Consider the following 20,194-nt stretch of genomic DNA (forward strand, 5'->3'; position numbering starts at 1 on the left):
AACTTTCTCTATTTCAAAAACAAAGAACTAAAAGAAGAAGTAGAAGTTGTGTACCAAAATTGAATTTAGAAAAACATAAGGAACCGAAAAGGTTTAATTTTAGAAATTGAGGAGCTAAAGTGTACTTTTATGCCAACTTTAAACACACCACCTATTTTCAGCACCTTTTCTAAGTTGTTCCTCCGTCTTTCAATTCTTTTCTTAGCTAAAAAATTTGAAGCAATGGGGTACTAATTTTGCAATTAAAAGACACAACCAAAGGGAAAAAAAAAGTTAAGGAACCAAAGTGAGAAAAATAAAAAAAACACTGCTCCAGTATTATAAGTGTGTATACAGTATTTTGCACCGTTCTAGAACACCCTTCCGTTTTAGTTTATGTTGTTATTATAATAAAGAGAAGCAAAAAAAAGAAGAAGAAGAAGAAGAAAAAGGAAAGCTTGCAATACTGTAATCGGGTTTTGCATAAGTCATTTGAGGCAAAGCCCAATTGATCATAAAAGCCCGCAAGAAACAAAATCTTTTACATAGGCAAGTCCAATCCAGTGTTGACATGACTGATTAATATGGCGCTAGTATTTTTCTTGGAAAGAACGGATCCTGAGGTGGCAGACATGTCTTCTTGAAGCCATCTCCTCTGCTATTACTGATTCAATTGATAATCTTGCGTTGCAGTGTTCAGTACTACTCTTTACTGATCAGTGGAGCTATTATGCTGCTGCCAATATACAAAAATATATTCTGTCTCATGGACTCATTGGATAGTCCGGGATGATGTGATCATTTTCAACAGAAAGGCTGCAGATGGTTGGGATCGATGTCGACGCATGCACGCTGTACATGCTTTGATTAAGAAACGTGTATCTCTTGGCTCTGTAATCAATCTTAAGCACCATGCATGGAAGTTTAGGAGCATCTTAAACTCAAATAAAATGGCTGCTGATCAAATAGTTCTTCACAGCTTTCAGTTTCATTCATGCAAATGGAGAAGCAAACACCTGCATGTGCTGATTCATGTGCATAAATTGGATTTACCGTGACTGTGCATGTGAATTTACCACAGCTTGGTTAGATTTCTCGTGCCACGCCACCTTGCAGGGCAGAGCTAGAATTATTTGTTAAGGAAGGCCATAATTAATATAATAAAATATAATATTTATTTTACTTTATTGTACATGAGTTGTAAAAAATTAAACTTGTATAATTTAGTTTTATTCAAATAACTTACTATAAACATATAATGATTTTTGTATAAGGTAAAAGGTTTGAAGAAATATCAAATTGAGTCAAAGCAACAAAGTTAATTTCATCTTCATAATATATTTATCACTTTAATGTTGTTGGTCTTTATATCTTTCAAATATAAACATACAAAGTATATAAGAAATATTAGCTAAAACGAAGTATTATTTATGTTCAATAAACTTTGAAATAAAGCATAAAATAATAAAGAACTATTCTCACTAATCAACGCAGGTTCTTTGTAAATTGAGGCGCATTAGAGTTGCTCAATCATAACTTTAACATTACACATTGGAGATGGTTCACTAGGCTGCGAGTTATCAATAATTTTTTTGAAAAAAAAATCAAATTCTTCTTATTTTGTTCATGGTTCAACCTAAAATCAAAACATGTATCGTGAGAAAAAATAGAAAATTTTGGTGATTCTGCTAAAAACAGAACATAAAAAAAATCAAAGTATAATAAAAACAAATCAATAAAATATATCTAATTAATTAAAAAAAAGCACTATAACAAGAATTCAAAAACAATTTGGTAAAATTAGCAGATTTAAGAAAAAAAATGAAGCAAAAATGGTAGAATTATAAAAAAAACCTCATCAAATTATTAAAAAACATCTCAAAACAAAATAAAAATAGATTTTAAATTTAAGTTACCTTGTTTTGTTTGATGAAAAATAAATTAATTGATGGCTTTGCTTTAATCTTTCCGTTGAAAAATTTTACTTATGATTTATATTTATATTTTTGTTTTTGACCGGCTGCAAAATTTATTGCGCAAAGTAATGATTTTATATTTACAGGATTTATATTAGTGCTACGTAAATTAATTTTAAAAAAATCAAATTTAAAAATCACACTTAATTACAGTAAAAAAACTCATCTATGTAGAATAAAAAACCTCCTCCACACTTATTACAGGGACGTAATATTTTAGGAGGAGCCCGGGCCCCTGCTTACCCCCTTTTCTTCCGCCCCTGCCACCTTGATCAAATGCTTATACCATTGTTGCAGGTTTTCAATATCTTCAGTGTAGGCATCTTTTCATTATTTTTTCTCTTCTTCTTATGTTATTTCTTCTTATCCACATCACTGCCTCCCTCCCATGCTTGTGTGTAACATAACCCCTCAAAAATTTCTATCCAAGTTCTTGAAACCCTAATTTTGTGCTAATTAAGACTAGCTAATCAACACAAAATTCCATTTCTTGTGTTTTTCCAAAGTTTTCTTCTTCAATTTCCCTGATTTCGGGTTTTCACCAAATGTACAATTATGTCAGGTTTTGAAATCATGATGGTTATGATTTCCAACTTTAAAAAGATTCTAACCACTACCTAATTTGGTTTTTAGTTAATTATAATATGTAAAATATGAAAACTATAAAGTAATATAGGCTGTCCTTTATGTCATTTATTTCTATTAAAAAAAATTAATACATTAATGAAGTTAAGATAAAAAAATATGAAGACAACAAATAAGATTAATTCTAGAAGGAAATTGAAAAGTAATATAAGAATCGAATCTAAATCTTTAAAAATATGTGTTATTATATAGATTGAATCAACTTTAATTAACCGATAAAATTTAAAATCTAGATCAAAACATGATCTTAATTAGACATAATTTTTTTTGAGCATAATTGATCTTGCACCTAAATAAAACATAAAAAATCACAAAAAAATTGCATAAAAAAACTTAAGCACATGAGCCTGGTAGCTTGGATCCACTCACCTAGGTCTTATATTTTTTTAATCTTTTTAATGGGTGAATGACTTGTTGTCCGCTGTTATATTTTTTATTTAAATTATAAAATTTGAATGATAAAAGAACAAGGGATGAGTAATTTTTTTTTTACCCGTTCAATTTAGTCTATAATTTTTTATATATATATATATATATATATATATATATATATGTATATGTATATGTTTTTGTTCAATCTTCAAATTCAATCCTAAAAACTTTAATTATTTTAAATTTTAACGAACATGCCACAAAATTTTTCCTCTCCTCTCCTGCACAATCTGTTTGAATTGATTTGATTTTGGTGTTATACTCTCATTCATTCAACATGAGCTTGGATACGGAAGAAAATGTTTTCATCATCAGATTTAAATTTCATTGGAAAAACCCACAAGAACTTAGTACAATCATCATGAAAGCTGACATGATATCTTGCTCCAGTAGTAGAAATAATGGAAACCGGTCCCCAAACATCATAATATATCAAATCCGAAGAAAAATTATATTTTAAATGACTAGTTTTGAATGGCAAATTATAGCCTCTTGCCTTTTGACAATCTGAAACATACAAAGTGTTTTTGATTTGCTTCAACAGGAACCAGTTTTAGTAATTCTCAAACCTGCGCCATTGCCAACTTGAATTTATTCTGCGCCATCATAGACTGGCTCCCTATTATACTGCCCTCGGCTACCATGATTACAGGTGGAGTGATTACCATGATGATAACCATACCCTATTATACTCCCCTCTTGTTCTTGTATGAGAAAAAGGAAAAACAAACCTCCTCGAGCCATGTTCCTTTTTTTCTGCGAAATTTCGTTGAATGAATCCAACATTTTCCCTCTTAAGCGAAGCTTTGTAACGGTACTACGTCCACGTTTTATTTGCGACGTTGTAAAAGGTCGACTCCGTTTTTAGCCAACTTTCTTCCTCGACCTGAGAGCCCGTCCATGTTTCAGATGATCACTGTTTGCTGCAGCAGTCTCTTCGTCTTCCTCCTTTCTTATCAAAACCAGGCTTGCAATGGAAGTCTTTCGCTCTGCCTCTCTATATGTTGAGCACCAAGGAGGCAGCAGAGGAGCTCGAAATGTTGAGATAGGAAAAGGTTTGTGCTTAGAATAATTAGTGGATAGCTTACCTTATATACTCCATATACAAGGGCATTGTATACAGAATTTATATACTCCATATAAATACAAGGGCATTTAGTTTTCAACACGAAACTGGTTTTGACAGGTAAAACTTCATTTAATTCCAAAGTGCATGCCCCACGTTTGCTTGTTTTACCTTTATATATTTGTGGTTTTAGGCTTTCTTACTGGGATTTCTAGTTTTGGTTTTTTGCAATATCTGAAAACATGATTAATATTCTCATCATGATTACGTTTGATCATTTATGAAGCACTAATCTTTGTTCAAATACTGCTCAGAGGCTAATACTGTTGAAAGCTAAGCTGATTACTGTTGATAAAAATCGATGAAGAAGACTGCAGCAAGAAGGATGAAGAAGTTGCAGAAATTCTGTTAAAACAGTTAAAAAGGCAGTTAAAACCGTTATTTCCGTTTTTCTGTTTTTACTGTTACAAAACTGATTGTAAATCAGTTTTGCGTGAGATGATCTTGATTCCTAAAATAAAGGAATCAGTTACATGAATTAAGTATAAAAGCAAGGCTACAGAATTGAAAAATAATAAGAAAAATATACAGAACTTCTTCATTAAACTTCTCTGCACATTCAAGCTTTATTTCTTCTATCATATTCTTCTTCTTCTTCTTCAACAAAATACCAGAAATCAAACGTGGTATCAGAGCTACAAACTGATTCCTGAGAGGGGCGTAGACTGTGAAAAAAAAAAGAGATTGATTAAACTGTTAATTACTCAAAAATGGTAGGATCAAGCTCAGCTGGAGGAGACTTAAGAACTCCACAGTTCAATGGCACGAATTATGATTTTTGGGCTGTAAAAATGGAAACTGTCCTCATAGCACTCGATCTATGGGAAGTAGTTGAAGATGGAATAAAGTCTCATCAAGCACCTGAGATTGCAGGAGGATCAGGCGATGAAGAGAGTGAGGCTGATCAAATTATATTGCATGCATCCACGGCATCCAGAGAAGAAAAAATCAAGAATGCAAAGGCTTTAAGCCTCATACAAGGAGCATTAACAGATGATCTATTCCCACGTATAAGAAATGAGAAAACTGCAAAAGGAGCATGGGACATCTTGAGCAGAGAATTCAGAGGAGATAAAAAGGTTAGAGCTGTGAAACTTCAAGGAGTAAGAGCAGACTTTGAATATTTGAGAATGACAGAAAGTGAAAGCTTAGATGGTTACCTAGCTAAATTCTTTGCAACTATAAACAACCTAAAATCATTAGGTGAAGATGTATCAGAAAACAGAATTGTGCAGAAATTATTAATGAGTTTAAGCAGAAGATATAAATCCATTGTGTCTATAATTGAAGAGACACGTGATCTTGAAGTTCTAAGAGCAGAAGAAGTCATTGCTTCTGTTAAAGTATATGATAAGAGGGAGGATCTGCATGATGAAAGGGATAAGCTAAGAGGAACAGAAAAAGCCTTTAGCAGTTTTAAAATTGGAAACAATCAAGCTTACAATTCTCACAAGAGTTTCCAAGGCAGACCTACACAAAAATGGCAACCACAAGACAGGAGGGGATCAAACTGGAATCCAAACAGAACTCTGAATTACAGCAACTCAAACTGGAATAACACTAGTGGTGGGAGCAGTCAAGCAGGAGAAAAACCACAGTGTCAAGTTTGTCAAAAACATCATTTTGGATTGTGCAGGCACAAAGGAAAACCAAGATGTGGAAGATGCAATCGGTTTGGCCATATTACAAAAGATTGTGAAAGTCAGAATCACAAACAACTTGCAAATTATGCTAAAGAAGAAGGAGTCATCACTGGAACCATGTTCTATGCTTGCCATGCTGCAAGTTTGCAAGACAAAAAGATATGGTTTGTGGATAGTGCCTGCAGCAATCACATGACTTCTCAAGAATCTGAATTAATCAACATTGATAGATCAGTAACATGCAAAGTGAAGATGGGCTCAGGAGACCTTGTACAAGCTACTGGAAAAGTTACATTGGTTGTGGAAACTCAGCATGGGAAGAGATACATAAAAGAAGTGTTGCTTGTTCCCGGATTGGATGAAAACTTACTAAGTGTAGGGCAGATGATGGAGCATGGCTATTACATTCTGTTTGGAGGTAACAAGACAGTAATATTTGATGATGAAAGCCTCAACAATGTTATAGCAATAGTAATCATGGGAGGAAATCGATGCTTTCCACTTTCACTTGAAAGTATTACACCTGCAGCAAGGAAAGCTTCAGTGACTGAGGATTCCTGGATATGGCATAGGAGACTTGGACACTTGAACTTTGCCAGCATGAAGAAGATGCAGCAGAAAGAGATGGTGTGTGGACTTCCTGCTCTGACTGAAGTAGAAGATGTTTGTGCAGGCTGTGCATCAGGCAAACATCACAGGGAGAAATTCATCAAAGAGCAAGTGTGGAGAGCAAGCAATCCACTGGAATTGATCCACACTGATCTGTGTGGACCAATGCAGAATGACTCTGTAGGAGGAAACAGATACTTCATCACATTCATTGATGATTACTCAAGAATGTGCTGGGTATACTTTCTCAGAAATAAATCTGGTGCACTGAATCTATTCAAGAAATTCAAAGCATTCGTTGAGCTGCAAAGTGGACACAAATTGAAGAAGCTAAGAAGTGACAGAGGAGGAGAATATACTTCTAAAGAATTTGAAGAGTTCTGTGAGAAGCAAGGAATGGAGAGGCAATTAACAGTTGCATACTCCCCTCAACAGAATGGAGTTGCAGAAAGGAGAAACAGAACAATTTGTGAGATGGGGAGATCTATGCTGATAGAGAAAGGAATGCCAGTAACCTTCTGGGCAGAAGCTGTTAATACAGCTGTGTATATACAGAACAGATGTTATACAACATCTGTTGCAGAAAAGACTCCTTTTGAAGCCTTCACGGGAAGGAAGCCAGGAGTCAAGCATTTGAAGGTGTTCGGTTGCTTGTGTTACACACATATCCCAGCATCACTAAGGCAGAAATGGGATAGCAAAGCTGGAAAGGGAGTGTTTGTTGGATATGGCAGCTGTGAAAAAGGGTATAGGATATATGATCTGAAAACTAAGAAGATTGTTCTCTCAAGAAGTGTGATTTTCAGTGAAGATAAAGCGTGGAATTGGAAGGGAAAACTGATGAACCAAATCCACTTGTCCTTCAATCATGAAGGAGGTATAATTGAAGGTGAGAATCTTGAGGAACACACTTCTGAAATTCAACCCGACAATGTTGAACATTGCAATCAAAATCCTATAGTTGAAGAGTTAGCCGAGAAGATTGATAGTGTTAACAGTCAACAATCTTTACCAAGCTCTACTCCAGTGAAACTGAAGACCTTGGAAGACATATATGCAAGGTGTCACATGTGCATCATAGAACCCGAGAATTATCAAGAGGCTGCTGGGGATAAAGCCTGGCAGGAGGCTATGAAGGAAGAATTGGAAGTGATAGAGAAGAACAATACTTGGGAATTAGTGGAAAGACCAAGTGATAAACCTGTTATAGGAGTGAAATGGGTGTACAAAACCAAGCTTCATCTTGATGGATCAGTTCAGAAACACAAGGCTCGACTTGTAGCAAAGGGTTATGCACAGAAATCTGGAATTGATTACAATGAAACCTTTGCACCAGTAGCAAGGTTAGATACAATTCGAACTCTCATTGCACTTGCAGCACAGAAGGGATGGAAGTTGTTTCAATTGGATGTCAAGTCAGCATTCCTAAATGGTGTACTTGAAGAAGAAGTATATGTTGAGCAGCCTGAAGGGTTTGAAGTAAAGAATGCAGGACACAAAGTTTACAAACTAAAAAAGGCTTTGTATGGATTAAAACAGGCACCGAGAGCCTGGTATAGTGAGATTGATACATATCTCTCTATGTGCAATTTTAAAAGGAGTGGAAGTGAAGCTACTCTATATACAAGATCAGACATGGAAGGAAATTTGATCATAGTTTCAATCTATGTTGATGACATAGTGTACACTGGCAGCAGTGAGAGGCTTCTCAATGAATTCAAAAGGGAAATGATGCAGAGATATGAGATGTCTGATCTTGGACTTCTTCACCATTTTCTTGGCATGGGGATATTGCAAACCAATCAAGGAGTGTTTATTCATCAAGGGAAATATGCCAAATCTCTGCTCAGTAAGTTTGGACTTGATGATTGCAAACCAGTTTCCATTCCCCTGGCCACTGGAGAGAAACTGAAGAAGAAAGATGGAAGTGAGTTGGCTGATGAAAGTCTTTATAGAAGAATAGTAGGAAGTCTACTATATTTGACAGCTACAAGACCTGATCTAATGTATGCTGCAAGTTTATTATCAAGGTTCATGACTGGACCTACCAAGATTCACATGGGAGCTGCAAAAAGAGTTCTAAGATATGTGCAAGGAACTCTCAGTTATGGGATTGAATATGTGAGGGAGCAATCAGCAACTCTCATTGGATTTTGTGATGCAGATTGGGCAGGAAGTGAAGATGATAGCAGGAGTACTTCGGGCTATGCATTCAGTTTTGGAAGTGGAGCATTCTCCTGGTCTTCTGTAAAACAAAACACAGTAGCATTGTCAACTGCAGAAGCTGAGTATGTCTCAGCATCTGAAGCAACTGTTCAGGCCATTTGGCTACGGTTTGTGCTTGATGATTTTGGGGAAATGCAAGCTGAAGCAACACCCTTGTTCTGTGATAACATGTCAGCAATTTCGATGGCCAAGAATCCAGTTTTTCATCAGAGAACAAGACACATAAACAGAAAGTATCACTTTATAAGAGAGGCTCTGCAAGAAGGAGTAATTGATGTCAAGTTCTGCAGAAGTGAAGAACAACTTGCAGACATCTTCACAAAGGCATTACCCAAAGACAGATTTAAGAAATTAAGACTGGATCTTGGAGTTAAATCAGTAAACAGCTTAGGAGAGGCTGTTGAAAGCTAAGCTGATTACTGTTGATAAAAATCGATGAAGAAGACTGCAGCAAGAAGGATGAAGAAGTTGCAGAAATTCTGTTAAAACAGTTAAGAAGGCAGTTAAAACCGTTATTTCTGTTTTTCTGTTTTTACTGTTACAAAACTGATTGTAAATCAGTTTTGCGTGAGATGATCTTGATTCCTAAAATAAAGGAATCAGTTACATGAATTAAGTATAAAAGCAAGGCTACAGAATTGAAAAATAATAAGAAAAATATACAGAACTTCTTCATTAAACTTCTCTGCACATTCAAGCTTTATTTCTTCTATCATATTCTTCTTCTTCTTCTTCAACAAAATACCAGAAATCAAACGAAGCACTAATCTTTGTTCAAATACTGCTCAGAGGCTAATACAAGTAACTTCATTTGCTAAAATCTTGTGCCATTTATTTGACTTGATTATGTTTAGTTTCATTTGCGAACATAATAATAATGCTACAAGTCTTGTCTCGTGATCATTTCCAGAGACAACTCACTGCAACTAGAATTCCACTGAATCTCAGGGAACAAAATACATTGGATTTGGTAGCTTGAAAGTGCGGTTTCCCAAACACTCTCCTTGCAGATCACTCCATTGGTCACCAACGTTCCCCCATATCCTGTAACCTTCCTTTTCTAATCGCCTTCTCATTTCTGACTTGTATGCCAAAGCGCTTTGTCCTTTGAACCCTGCCGTCCTGTGGAGATTGAGACAACAAAAGGATTAGGAATCTCGGGTATATCATGAGCCATTTAAACAGGGTTATTACTCTGTATTATGCTGACATTCAATCATGCACACATCTGTTTCCCATTCAATCCTGCCGACATGGAATTTGAACATCCAAGGCTCATCCACGCAACTTCTCTTGGAAAGGCAAGTTTTTGGCATTAGGTGGTGGTGGGCCTAGTTTCCTTTTCCAAGTTGGATAGGCTTCTTGACTGTAGATTGAGCTAATTAAGAGGTTTCCTAGCCTATGATTCTGATGGAACAGGTGCTTCCTTGCATTGATGTGTTGGGGATTCCGACTCTTCATGCGCAGACCAGTGGTATACTGATATTTGTTTATATGAAGGCTAAAGCACACTGACACAATATTTAACGTGGTTCGGCAAAACCGCCTACATCCATGGGAGAGAGTCCATTTTATTAGAGATTAGAAAAAGGATACAAAACAAATACATGGAGGAGGATGATCACTTCACTCAAACTCTACTCCAGCTCTCTTATTGCACTTGCAGCTGCTGCAATGGCAGCAAGGCTGCTACTATTGCAACCCTTCACTTTCTCTTTACACTATTCACATTCTCACCCCTCTCTTACATTTTTCTCTCTCACGTATGCCTATAAATAGGCAAGTATGGTGATTCCTCTTCTTCAACAACAGCAGCTGCACATGGGTTGATACATTTGTCAATGGTGGGTGCAACTACCATTGACAAATGGTAACCCTACTCCTTAGGGTAGGCTGCCCAATAATGACAAATCCCAACAATCACCCCCTTTGACATTTATATGAGCAATTGTCCTCTTGCTTCTTCAGCACAGGCTTGCATTTTGCAGCTCTTCCAAGCTTACCATTCTGAGAGCATCTGTGGCTGAGTTCACAGGTACTCGCCAAACCTTTCAATCACCAGAGTTACCAAAGCACACCTTTTCTCACACAAAAGAATCACTACAACCAGATGGTCTGCCACTTCACATCTGAAGAGTGTTAACACTTGTCTCTAGGACACACTACATTCCCCTTCGAGTGTATCAACCATGCTCGGTCCGGAATGATTCATCAAGCCTTACATCAAGGCTTACAACACCCCCTCAAACGGAAATTTCTATTTCCAAGTGCGACAGTCATTATCTGAGTATCTCAATATGATCACGAGCTCACCACTCTTCCAAGAGTCTACTCATCCAGGAGTTGCGCCTGCCCTCTATTCCACCCTAGGAACCACGCCTTACTTCTCCGTGAGTCTCTCGCTCTTAGTCATAAGAGTCCAGGTAGCTCTCCACCTTTAATCATGGGGGTAGCCCATTAAAGGTTGATCTATATCTGTCTTCATACTCTGAGTATTACAATGTCATTACCGAGCTCACCACCTTGACAAGAGTTAATTCGTTCCGAAACCTGCACATGCCCTCTGCTCCTTCATAGCAGCCGCGTCTTAATGCTCCACAAGTCACACACTTATTGTCCAAGGCAAATATCTTCTAGCTCATTGATCTTTAGCATGGGGGCAATATCCATGAAAGTCAATCCTGCATTTTTCTTCATACTCATCATAGCCACTTCATTGGCTATACACATGTCCACTCATATCTAGCCATTACATTGGCTTTGGGGCATTCTGAACTGGGCTTCATATCGTGGCCCACACGCCTTCTCCTTAGGTGTCTCCGTTCGTCGTCATGCGGCGGTCTGAACTAGGGCTTATATCAAGGCCCTCACATCTTCTCTACGGTGTCTTCGCCTGTTGTCATAAGATGGTCTGATTCGGGTTCCTATCATAACCCTCATACACCTTCCATCTAAGGTGTCTTCACCTTTCATAGGTGGTTGCATCCTCCTTCAACTGAGATGCTTCAAAGTGGCTCCAGAATTCTCTACCACCATGTGCACTATGGAAGAGATAATTGCCACTAATCACATTGAAAGAGAAACTTGTGGTATACTCATCGCAATCCTCCACCTTGATTTCTATGTTTAGAGCTTCTATGCCTTTCTGCTTGACAACTCCACCTACACCAACTCTCTTTGGTTTCTTCGCCTTTCATCATAGGCGGTCGTCTTTTATCACAGGTGTTTGCACCCCCTCAATTAGGTGCCTCTACAACAGCTCTCTTTCCATCCTTGCATGCATTGGAAAGGTCTTCGCCTATTATCTTCATTAAGAGCATAAGAGACTTCCTGTTGTACAAACTTTAACAGTCTCTGCTCTAAGCTTCATCTGGGAACACTTCTTCTTCTTGCACCTATTGTCTCATTACAGTACCTCGTTGGATCCTACAGGTACTCCTGCACAATCTCCGTGTGCCCTCGTGCAATTTCTGTTCTCCAGATTTTTCCCTATTCCTTGCTTATGTTTGACAGCAGCTCATCCTATCACAACACATGTTCAAGTCAAAATAGGGTGCCAATCTTTATCCCCTTGCTGTATTTCTCTTCCATTATCAGGGTCTTCATCAATTCTCCCCTCGAGAAATTACAGTCACCGAATCTAACTTCTTTAGAGAAATCACCACTCCATCAGATCTTTGATCCTTCGGAACCTAACTGTTCCCTTGTGTCGTCATCCTACTAGTCTTCAACTGTTTCATTACAAACTGCTATATATACGAAAATAGTACCGTATGGATAATCCTTCCACTAAGCAAGTTCTCAGGAAAGATTGGAGGGGTCACACTGGTCCCGCTTAAAACCCAATCTCCTAGACAGAACTTCTCAGGCCATATCTATCCATCGTACTGTCTTTCATATATACAACCATTTGCTAGCTTTGTTGCGGCTTTCCTTTACAAGTGATCTGGAATATACTGGTTTAATACATGATTTCTCAATATCTGGCGAGACTACCAGTGCTTAGATTCGTCAAGATTGGTCTTCGTCAATTTCCACTCTTCACCTCAAATTGTCCACATGATTGGGTGTCCAGAGTGACCCAATTTTGCCTTCCCTCAAGGCAGTTAAAATTCTCTCCACTTAGCAGTCTAGCACATGTAACTAGGTAAACATATGCACCTTCTTCTTCATCTTCATCGACCACCATGAAGACCATCAGATGCCTCCTGATCGGGCAATCTCTCTTTAATAATTCACCACCACCACTTTCGGTCTCAAATCTCAACGATTTGACCGTACCATTGTATCCAGAATGATTAAATTAGCTGGAAACAAGTCTAAAATCGTCCAAATCGTATTTCAGACGGCTAAGATTTGATCAAAACAATTCTGGCCTGATAAACGGCCCAGATTCAATCTTAGATCTGGTTGCACGTAGACTTTGCTGCATAGAATCTTATCCCTCGGCTTGCGGCTCGACTCCAAAATGGCTCGGCTCGTGGCTAGTGACGTGGCAAGTGGGTCCCACTATGCTGACGTGTCTGCTGACTGGACGCTGACATGACATGTTGACTGTGTATGCTTGCGACATGATGATGTCATCCTTATCCGGGTCCGGTCGGCTTATCCGGGTGGAGAAGACGCGTGGCGCGCGTGGGCAGTCTCATCACCGACGCCTGACGGCGCTTAAGGACGATGCTGACGTCCGATTTCAATACGGTTTTCAACAGTGGCTTCGTCTCTTCCTCCTCTACACAGTGGTATGGTCAAAACACAATTTTGACAACTTTCATTTTTGAGCAATATCAAACACCACTTAAACCATATGCTCTGATACCAATTGTAGGGACTATGGACACCACCTATCTCCACATTGGTATGATATTATCCACTTTGGGCCTAAGCCCTCATGGATTTGCTCTTGGGCTATACCCAAAAGGCCTCATACCAATGAAGATATTTATCCATCCTTATATACCCATGATCCTCCCCACTTCTAGCCAATATGGGACTTTGGTATATACCCAACAATCCTCCCCTCGAACAAAGGACCACCGAGCCTCCCCTCAAACCGATCATTCATATGTCCACTCTCTACCAACCAGGATTCTTCATTCTCTACTTCACCGTGTTGGGGTCAGGACACGTCCATAAAGCATCCGGAGAGCACTACCTGACTTGAGAGTTTGCTCTTTTTAGGTCAACTCATCTTCACCGTGTTGCGATCAGGACACGTCCATGAAGGGAGCACACCGCCTATCCAATAGAGCTGATCCATGGATTACATCGTGATTGGGGGCCCACCATCTTCGTTCGGCATTCCGAGGATTCATCCATCATGGCTAACTTTGGGGTCTGGCTCTGATACCAGTTGTAAGGACTATGGACACCACCTATCTCCACATTGGTATGATATTGTCCACTTTGGGCCTAAGCCCTCATGGATTTGCTCTTGGGCTATACCCAAAAGGCCTCATACCAATGGAGATATTTATCCATCCTTATATACCCATGATCCTTTCCACTTCTAGCCAATATGGGACTTTGGTCGTATACCCAACATGATGTTGATTCGAATGGCATCCGAAAATATACACGGTTAATTGGCATGATATTAACTTTAACATATCAACTGCAAAGTCAACACTACAAATAATAGCAACCAAGCAGTTTTAAAAGACGTGATCATTGAGAGGAAATATGGCGAGGAAGCCTGGTATGCTACGTGTTAAAGTAATTCATATCAAACATAAAAGAAGGCTAGAGAATTCTCAATAATCTGTTTATTATGAGTGCTTAAGTTAACCTAAATATAAAGGAATTATATATAGGTTAAACTGAAAATACTATTCTACCCTTAATAAATAAGACTAGATAACATCTCCCCTCAAACTCACGATGCGACAGCTACAAGTATCGAGAGTTTTCCAACTAAAAAACAAAAACGAGAGATGAAATGCGTCTTGGTGAAGAAATTTGCAATCTGCAAGGAAGAATGAACCAAAGGCAAAGTAATGGTGCCATGCTTGAGATGATGACAAGTAAGATGACAATCGATCTCAATGTGCTTAGTTCGCTCATGAAAACCAAGTTGTGAGCAATCTGAATATAACTCTGGTTGTCACAATACATAGGAGCAGGATAAGAAAAGAAAACTCTCATATCAGCAAGTAACCAACATAACCAAACAATCTATTTGGTAGTAGATGTCATGGCAGAAGCTGAAGGAAAGTCGAAATACCAGATTTTGCAGAAGCGAAAGATAAAATATCACTCCAAAAAAAATTGCAGAAACTGAACGCAAATACCAAATTGCAGAAGCTGAAGAGAAGATGAAATACCAAAACAATTGCAGAGACAAAACAGAAATACCAAAACAATTACAGAGACAGAACAGAAATACCAAATTGCAGAAGTTGAAGGAATGTCGAAATACCAGATTTTGCAGAAGCGGAAGACAATATCACTCCAAAAAACATTACAGAAACTGAACGCAAATACCAAATTGCAGAAACTGAAGAGAAGACGAAATACCAAAATAATTGTAGAGACATAACAGAAATACCAAATTGCAGAAGCTGAAGGAATGTCAAAATACCAGATTTTACAGAAGCGGAAGACAAAATATCACTCCAAAAAACATTGCAGAAACTGAACGCAAATACCAAATTGCAGAAACTGAAGAGAAGACGAAATACCAAAATAATTGCAGAGACATAACAGAAATACCAAATTGCAGAAGCTGAAGGAATGTCGAAATACCAGATTTTACAGAAGCGGAAGACAAAATATCACTCCAAAAAACATTGCAGAAACTGAACGCAAATACCAAATTGTAGAAACTGAAGAGAAGAAGAAATACCAAAACAATTGCAGAGACAAAACAGAAATACCAAATTGCAGAAGCTGAAGGAATGTCAAAATACCAGATTTTACAGAAGCGGAAGACAAAATATCACTCCAAAATTTTATTTTTTTTGCAGAAACTGAACACAAATATCAAATTGCAAAAACTGAAGAGAAGATGAAATACCAAAACAATTGCAAAGACAGAACAGAAATACCAAATTGCATAAGCTGAAGAATTCAAAATAAATGTTCAGATATTAACTCTTCAGCCTCAAGCACAGAACTTGATCTTCATCCTCCATCTTTTAATAGGTCAAACAACCCATGTTTGATGTTTTGAAAAATAGATATGAAGTTAAGCTTCAAATGAATGCATTAAGTGTGCTGGAACATCCTATAGGGAATGAAGTGGATGATGATAACAATTTTGATACTAGCAGTGACTCTGACATTAGTGAACATGATTTCTACAGGGGCAGTGAGTTCCATAAAATTAGCAAGACAAGGGTTCAACTAACCAGACTCTGATACCATGTTAAAGTAATTCATATCAAACATAAAAGGAGGCTAGAGAATTCTCAATATTCTATTTATTATGAGTGCTTAAGTTAACCTAAATATAAAGAAATTATATATAGGTTAAACTGAAAATATTATTATATCCTTAATAAATAAGACTAGATAAATATTATTTAACACTGTGTTCTCAAATCAATGTATATCAGGTATCCTTCCACGTGATTTCCGATTTAGTAATCATTTTGAAGGAGAATACATGTTATGTTCAAGTCTAGAGAGAACTATCCACTCAGGTTAATCATTTGCCTCATTGAAAATATATTTACTACGTAGATTTTTCCGACCTGGACGTTTCGTAGTGTGTGGTTAATTATATCATCTTACTTCAAGATTAGTCGCTCATAGCCGATGAAGCCCTGATCATGCAGATTATCACTAGTGACTTGGCCAAGTGTTTCCTGGTCCCTTCCAGTGATCAGGAATACTTTAAAACCATTTTGAACCAGGTTGTTAAACAATCCAAGAACAGCAGGAATTGCTTGGCATCCTCCCTTTAATGCCCATGCCTTGAAACCAGCTTTATCGAATGGGTCACACCTACAGGACAGAACACAAACACCATTGATTAATAAACGTATATATACCAATGGACAAATAATATATAGGACCATGCACACATACCCATATCTCTTTTCCCTGTAGTAGAGGAGATTAGAGATGCAGGTGTCGTCAACATCTAGGATCCAAGCATCCATGCCATCGTTGGAGGGATCTATCTCATTAATATAACTCAAAACTTGGTCAACAATCAAGTCAAGGTCCCTGTCATACTGTCCTCCACGCATGTAAGCTTCAACGTACCTCAAGCATTGAGAAGGGACCGTGCGCCACGCACGCACATTGTTAGCCTCCACAGCCAACCTCCAGCTCAGGTAATAGGAAGCGCCTTTTGGTGTCATGCCGCCTCGCGGATAAGCCCTAACCCCAGTTTCCTTTGAAAAAAACTGCCAGCCACAAAAATAAATACCATTTAATGAGGAGATTTGTCACATTATAGTGATCCTAGCTTACGTACTTGAAAATAAAGATGGTAACCTATGATGAGGTGGCCTTGCAACCAAAACACAGTCAGGCAGGATGAGGGAAATTATGGCTACGTAAAGAGAGGAAACGTGAGGGTATATTTATGGTAAACGTGAAAAGAATTGACGGGGTTAGAAAATTAGAGTATCACAAAGATGATGACATTTGACTGATGGGAAGTAATAACGTAAGGAAGAGGTTTAATATTATTTCTCAGGCGTCCTTTCCTCGTGGAAACTGCTGAGAAATGAGTGATGGAAACTGGAAAGGTCTTTGTTGCCTACCTGATTTGACTCGGCTCCAGCTGTTTATTTGAGATGGCTGGCTTTATTTTTTTATTTTTTTAAAATTACTTTTAATATAATACATAAAAAAATTAATTTTAAATAAAATAAATAAATTTTAATTTTTAAAAAATACTTTTAAAATACAAAAACAAAATTCACTCTTGTTGTCATGCGGCTTGACTTGTTCTCGGAGTAAAGGAGACTCTCAAATCTGAATAATTAAAGTTTAGCTTTACACTTTGGTTTTGGAGGAAGAACAAGGAATATCGATAGAAACTAAACCATGCATTTGTATATTTCTTTCTTTTGACAAGTCATGTATGATTTTGAACCAATAAAGGTAGGAATATTTGTCGAGTCATAGATACTACATTATGATTCAAGATTACAAAGAAACATTCATTCTTGAATAATTTTAATATTGGAATCATGGTGGTTGTTTTTTAAAATATTTTTATTTAAAAATTTATTAAAATAATATGTTTTATTATTTTTTATACTTGTACGATTGTTTGTAAGAATATTGAAGAAATTAATTTAAAACAAAAAAAATTAAAATTTTTTTAAAAATATTTTTAAAACACAAAAACAAACAGGTTTTTAAAGATAAGTACTAGGACTACTAGTACAATTTCAATTTGATAATTTCATGTTGGGTGTCCTAATCAAATACCAGCACTGGTTCAAATTGAAGATGGAGAAAAATAGTGCTTTAAGAAATGATGAAGGGCTAATATCTTATTTTCCTGGTAGAAGGTTAATTGAACCTTCCAATAAATCTAAAACTACAAGAATTACAAAGAAAGTTCGGGGTGACTTCCCAGCCTGCCATGAACATGCACAAGGGGACTCGGAATCTGGGATGTTCAGCCCCAGACACAGTGCCCTGAGCCGACAGATCATCAGATGATCACAGATCACAGTGCCCTGAGCAGACAAATTAATAATTTGTTTTTGAATTTATGTATTTCTCAATCTAAAGGAGTAGAACTTCAATTTTCTAACCTTTTTTTTTAATAAATGAATATAAATGCAGTTTTATATATATATATATATATATATATATATATATATATATATATAATGGAAAACTTCTGCCAATAGGGTAAAAACCATTGTTATTATGAATAGTATGACACTTGAATATATCTGCCCCGCAAAGAAAATGCCAGCATAAGCCTTGGAATTTTCATAGTCATTTCATTGGGACCAATGCGCATTTCAAAGAAGCTTCATCTTGTCTAGTCTTGCTTCCTAGGTTTGTAGTGGAAAGCAAACAAAATTTATTTAAACTTGCAATTGATAGATAATACAGTACTGAAAATAACACCACTAAAAATTATATATCTTCCATCATTTTTAGATATTAAGTATAATATACTCCGGTAATTATCGGTGATCTTTCTTAATATGTTAGATTTATTTTATTGGTGATATTAATAATATTATAATTAGAATTCTGATGTCATCGAAATATTTTCTCTTCCCTGCACATTTAATATTGTTTCATGAAAGTGATCTGAGTAGCGATAAGATATAAGTATCGCATTTTAGACTTTTATAAACTGTGATATTTCTTTTTAGAAAAAGTGATAATATGTAAAAATAGAAAAAGAAAGAAAAAGACAACGTGAAGAAAGACCTAAGTAGGAAGCATGTGGATGCGGTTGATGTCAGAGAGCAGACAGATTTTGGTAATGAGGAGGAAAAGGGCAGGGTCGTTCTGGCCCCAATTGCGCCACCAGATTGGAAGGGTAATCAACTGCCATGGAACCGTCACAAGTTCAGAGCATGAGAATATACATTGACCAGTGAGTCAATGGCATTTGATGATGATGATGATCCATATCCACTACTACGTGGCCTCAGATTGAGAAGGACTTGACAAATAACAATACCTTTTGAGAAAACCAGCAATGGTGTCGTGCACGAAAACATGGCCTGTGTTCGCTCAGCTGAATAGCTTTTATAAAACCAGAGTCTCGTGTCATTCAAGAGTTCAGAGATTTACTAACAGTTGACACAAACGAAATTCCTTCCTTTTGCTCACCTGTGGAGACCTAACCAAGATTCAGAGGAGACATTGGTAGCTTTTAGAGGTGACCGAATGGCAGATTATGTGAAATCATATATTATGAAAACTACGTCACGAAGTGGAAATTCATGAAAGTAGAAGTAGGTGGGTTTTGTTTCCAAGTAGTGGCTACAGAGGCCATTGGCGAACACCTTGAAAAACAATCCTTCAATAAACTACTTTGCAGAAATCTCCGCATCAGACTACAAGTTCCAGTAGCCATCATCCCACCGAAGGTGTCAAAAATATTTTTTTAACATCACACGGAATATATATACAATATAAAATCACACGGAATATATACAATATAAACTCAGATGGTAAATTTAAATAGTAAAATCATATGTAAAATATTTTAATTAATTATATATTAATAATTTAAGTTAAGTAGTAAATAATAAGTTAATAACTTAGTGTGGGGCTTAGCAATTGTTTAATAATATGATAAATCTTGTTTTTTAAAGTGTTTTTAACTTTGAAATGTATTAAAATAATATATTTTTTTATTTTTTAAAATTTATTTTTAATATTAATACATTAAAACAATTAAAATAATTAATTAAAACTTAAAAAATAATTAAGGATCAATTTCTATGACTTTACTCACAAAGTCATTCCACGGTATTTTTCTTCTGTCTTTCCTTCTTAATTGATGTTTTTTTATTCACGAAGCAATGTAAATCACTTTGATTGGGCAGAATTCCAATCTCACAACACGACAACAAAGAAAACATAAAACCTTATCTTTCACAATTCATAACCAA

At 36.7% G+C, this 20,194-nt stretch overlaps 1 protein-coding gene across 1 annotated transcript; it reads right to left on the minus strand.

The window, feature by feature from the left end:
* Positions 1–9,282: 9,282 nt before the first annotated feature.
* LOC133689325 (acid phosphatase 1-like) lies at positions 9,283–17,212 on the minus strand. Its single transcript, XM_062109141.1, has 4 exons — positions 17,082–17,212; positions 16,668–16,990; positions 16,371–16,583; positions 9,283–9,758 (listed from the first exon to the last, which is right to left on the minus strand). The coding sequence occupies exons 2-4, from the start codon at positions 16,943–16,945 to the stop codon at positions 9,581–9,583; spliced, it is 669 nt and encodes a 222-aa protein (XP_061965125.1). The 5' UTR covers positions 16,946–16,990; positions 17,082–17,212; the 3' UTR covers positions 9,283–9,580.
* Between the last annotated feature and the right edge of the window lie 2,982 nt (positions 17,213–20,194).

This window comes from Populus nigra, chromosome 3 (assembly GCF_951802175.1).
Source record: "Populus nigra chromosome 3, ddPopNigr1.1, whole genome shotgun sequence".
Lineage (NCBI taxonomy): Eukaryota > Viridiplantae > Streptophyta > Magnoliopsida > Malpighiales > Salicaceae > Populus > Populus nigra.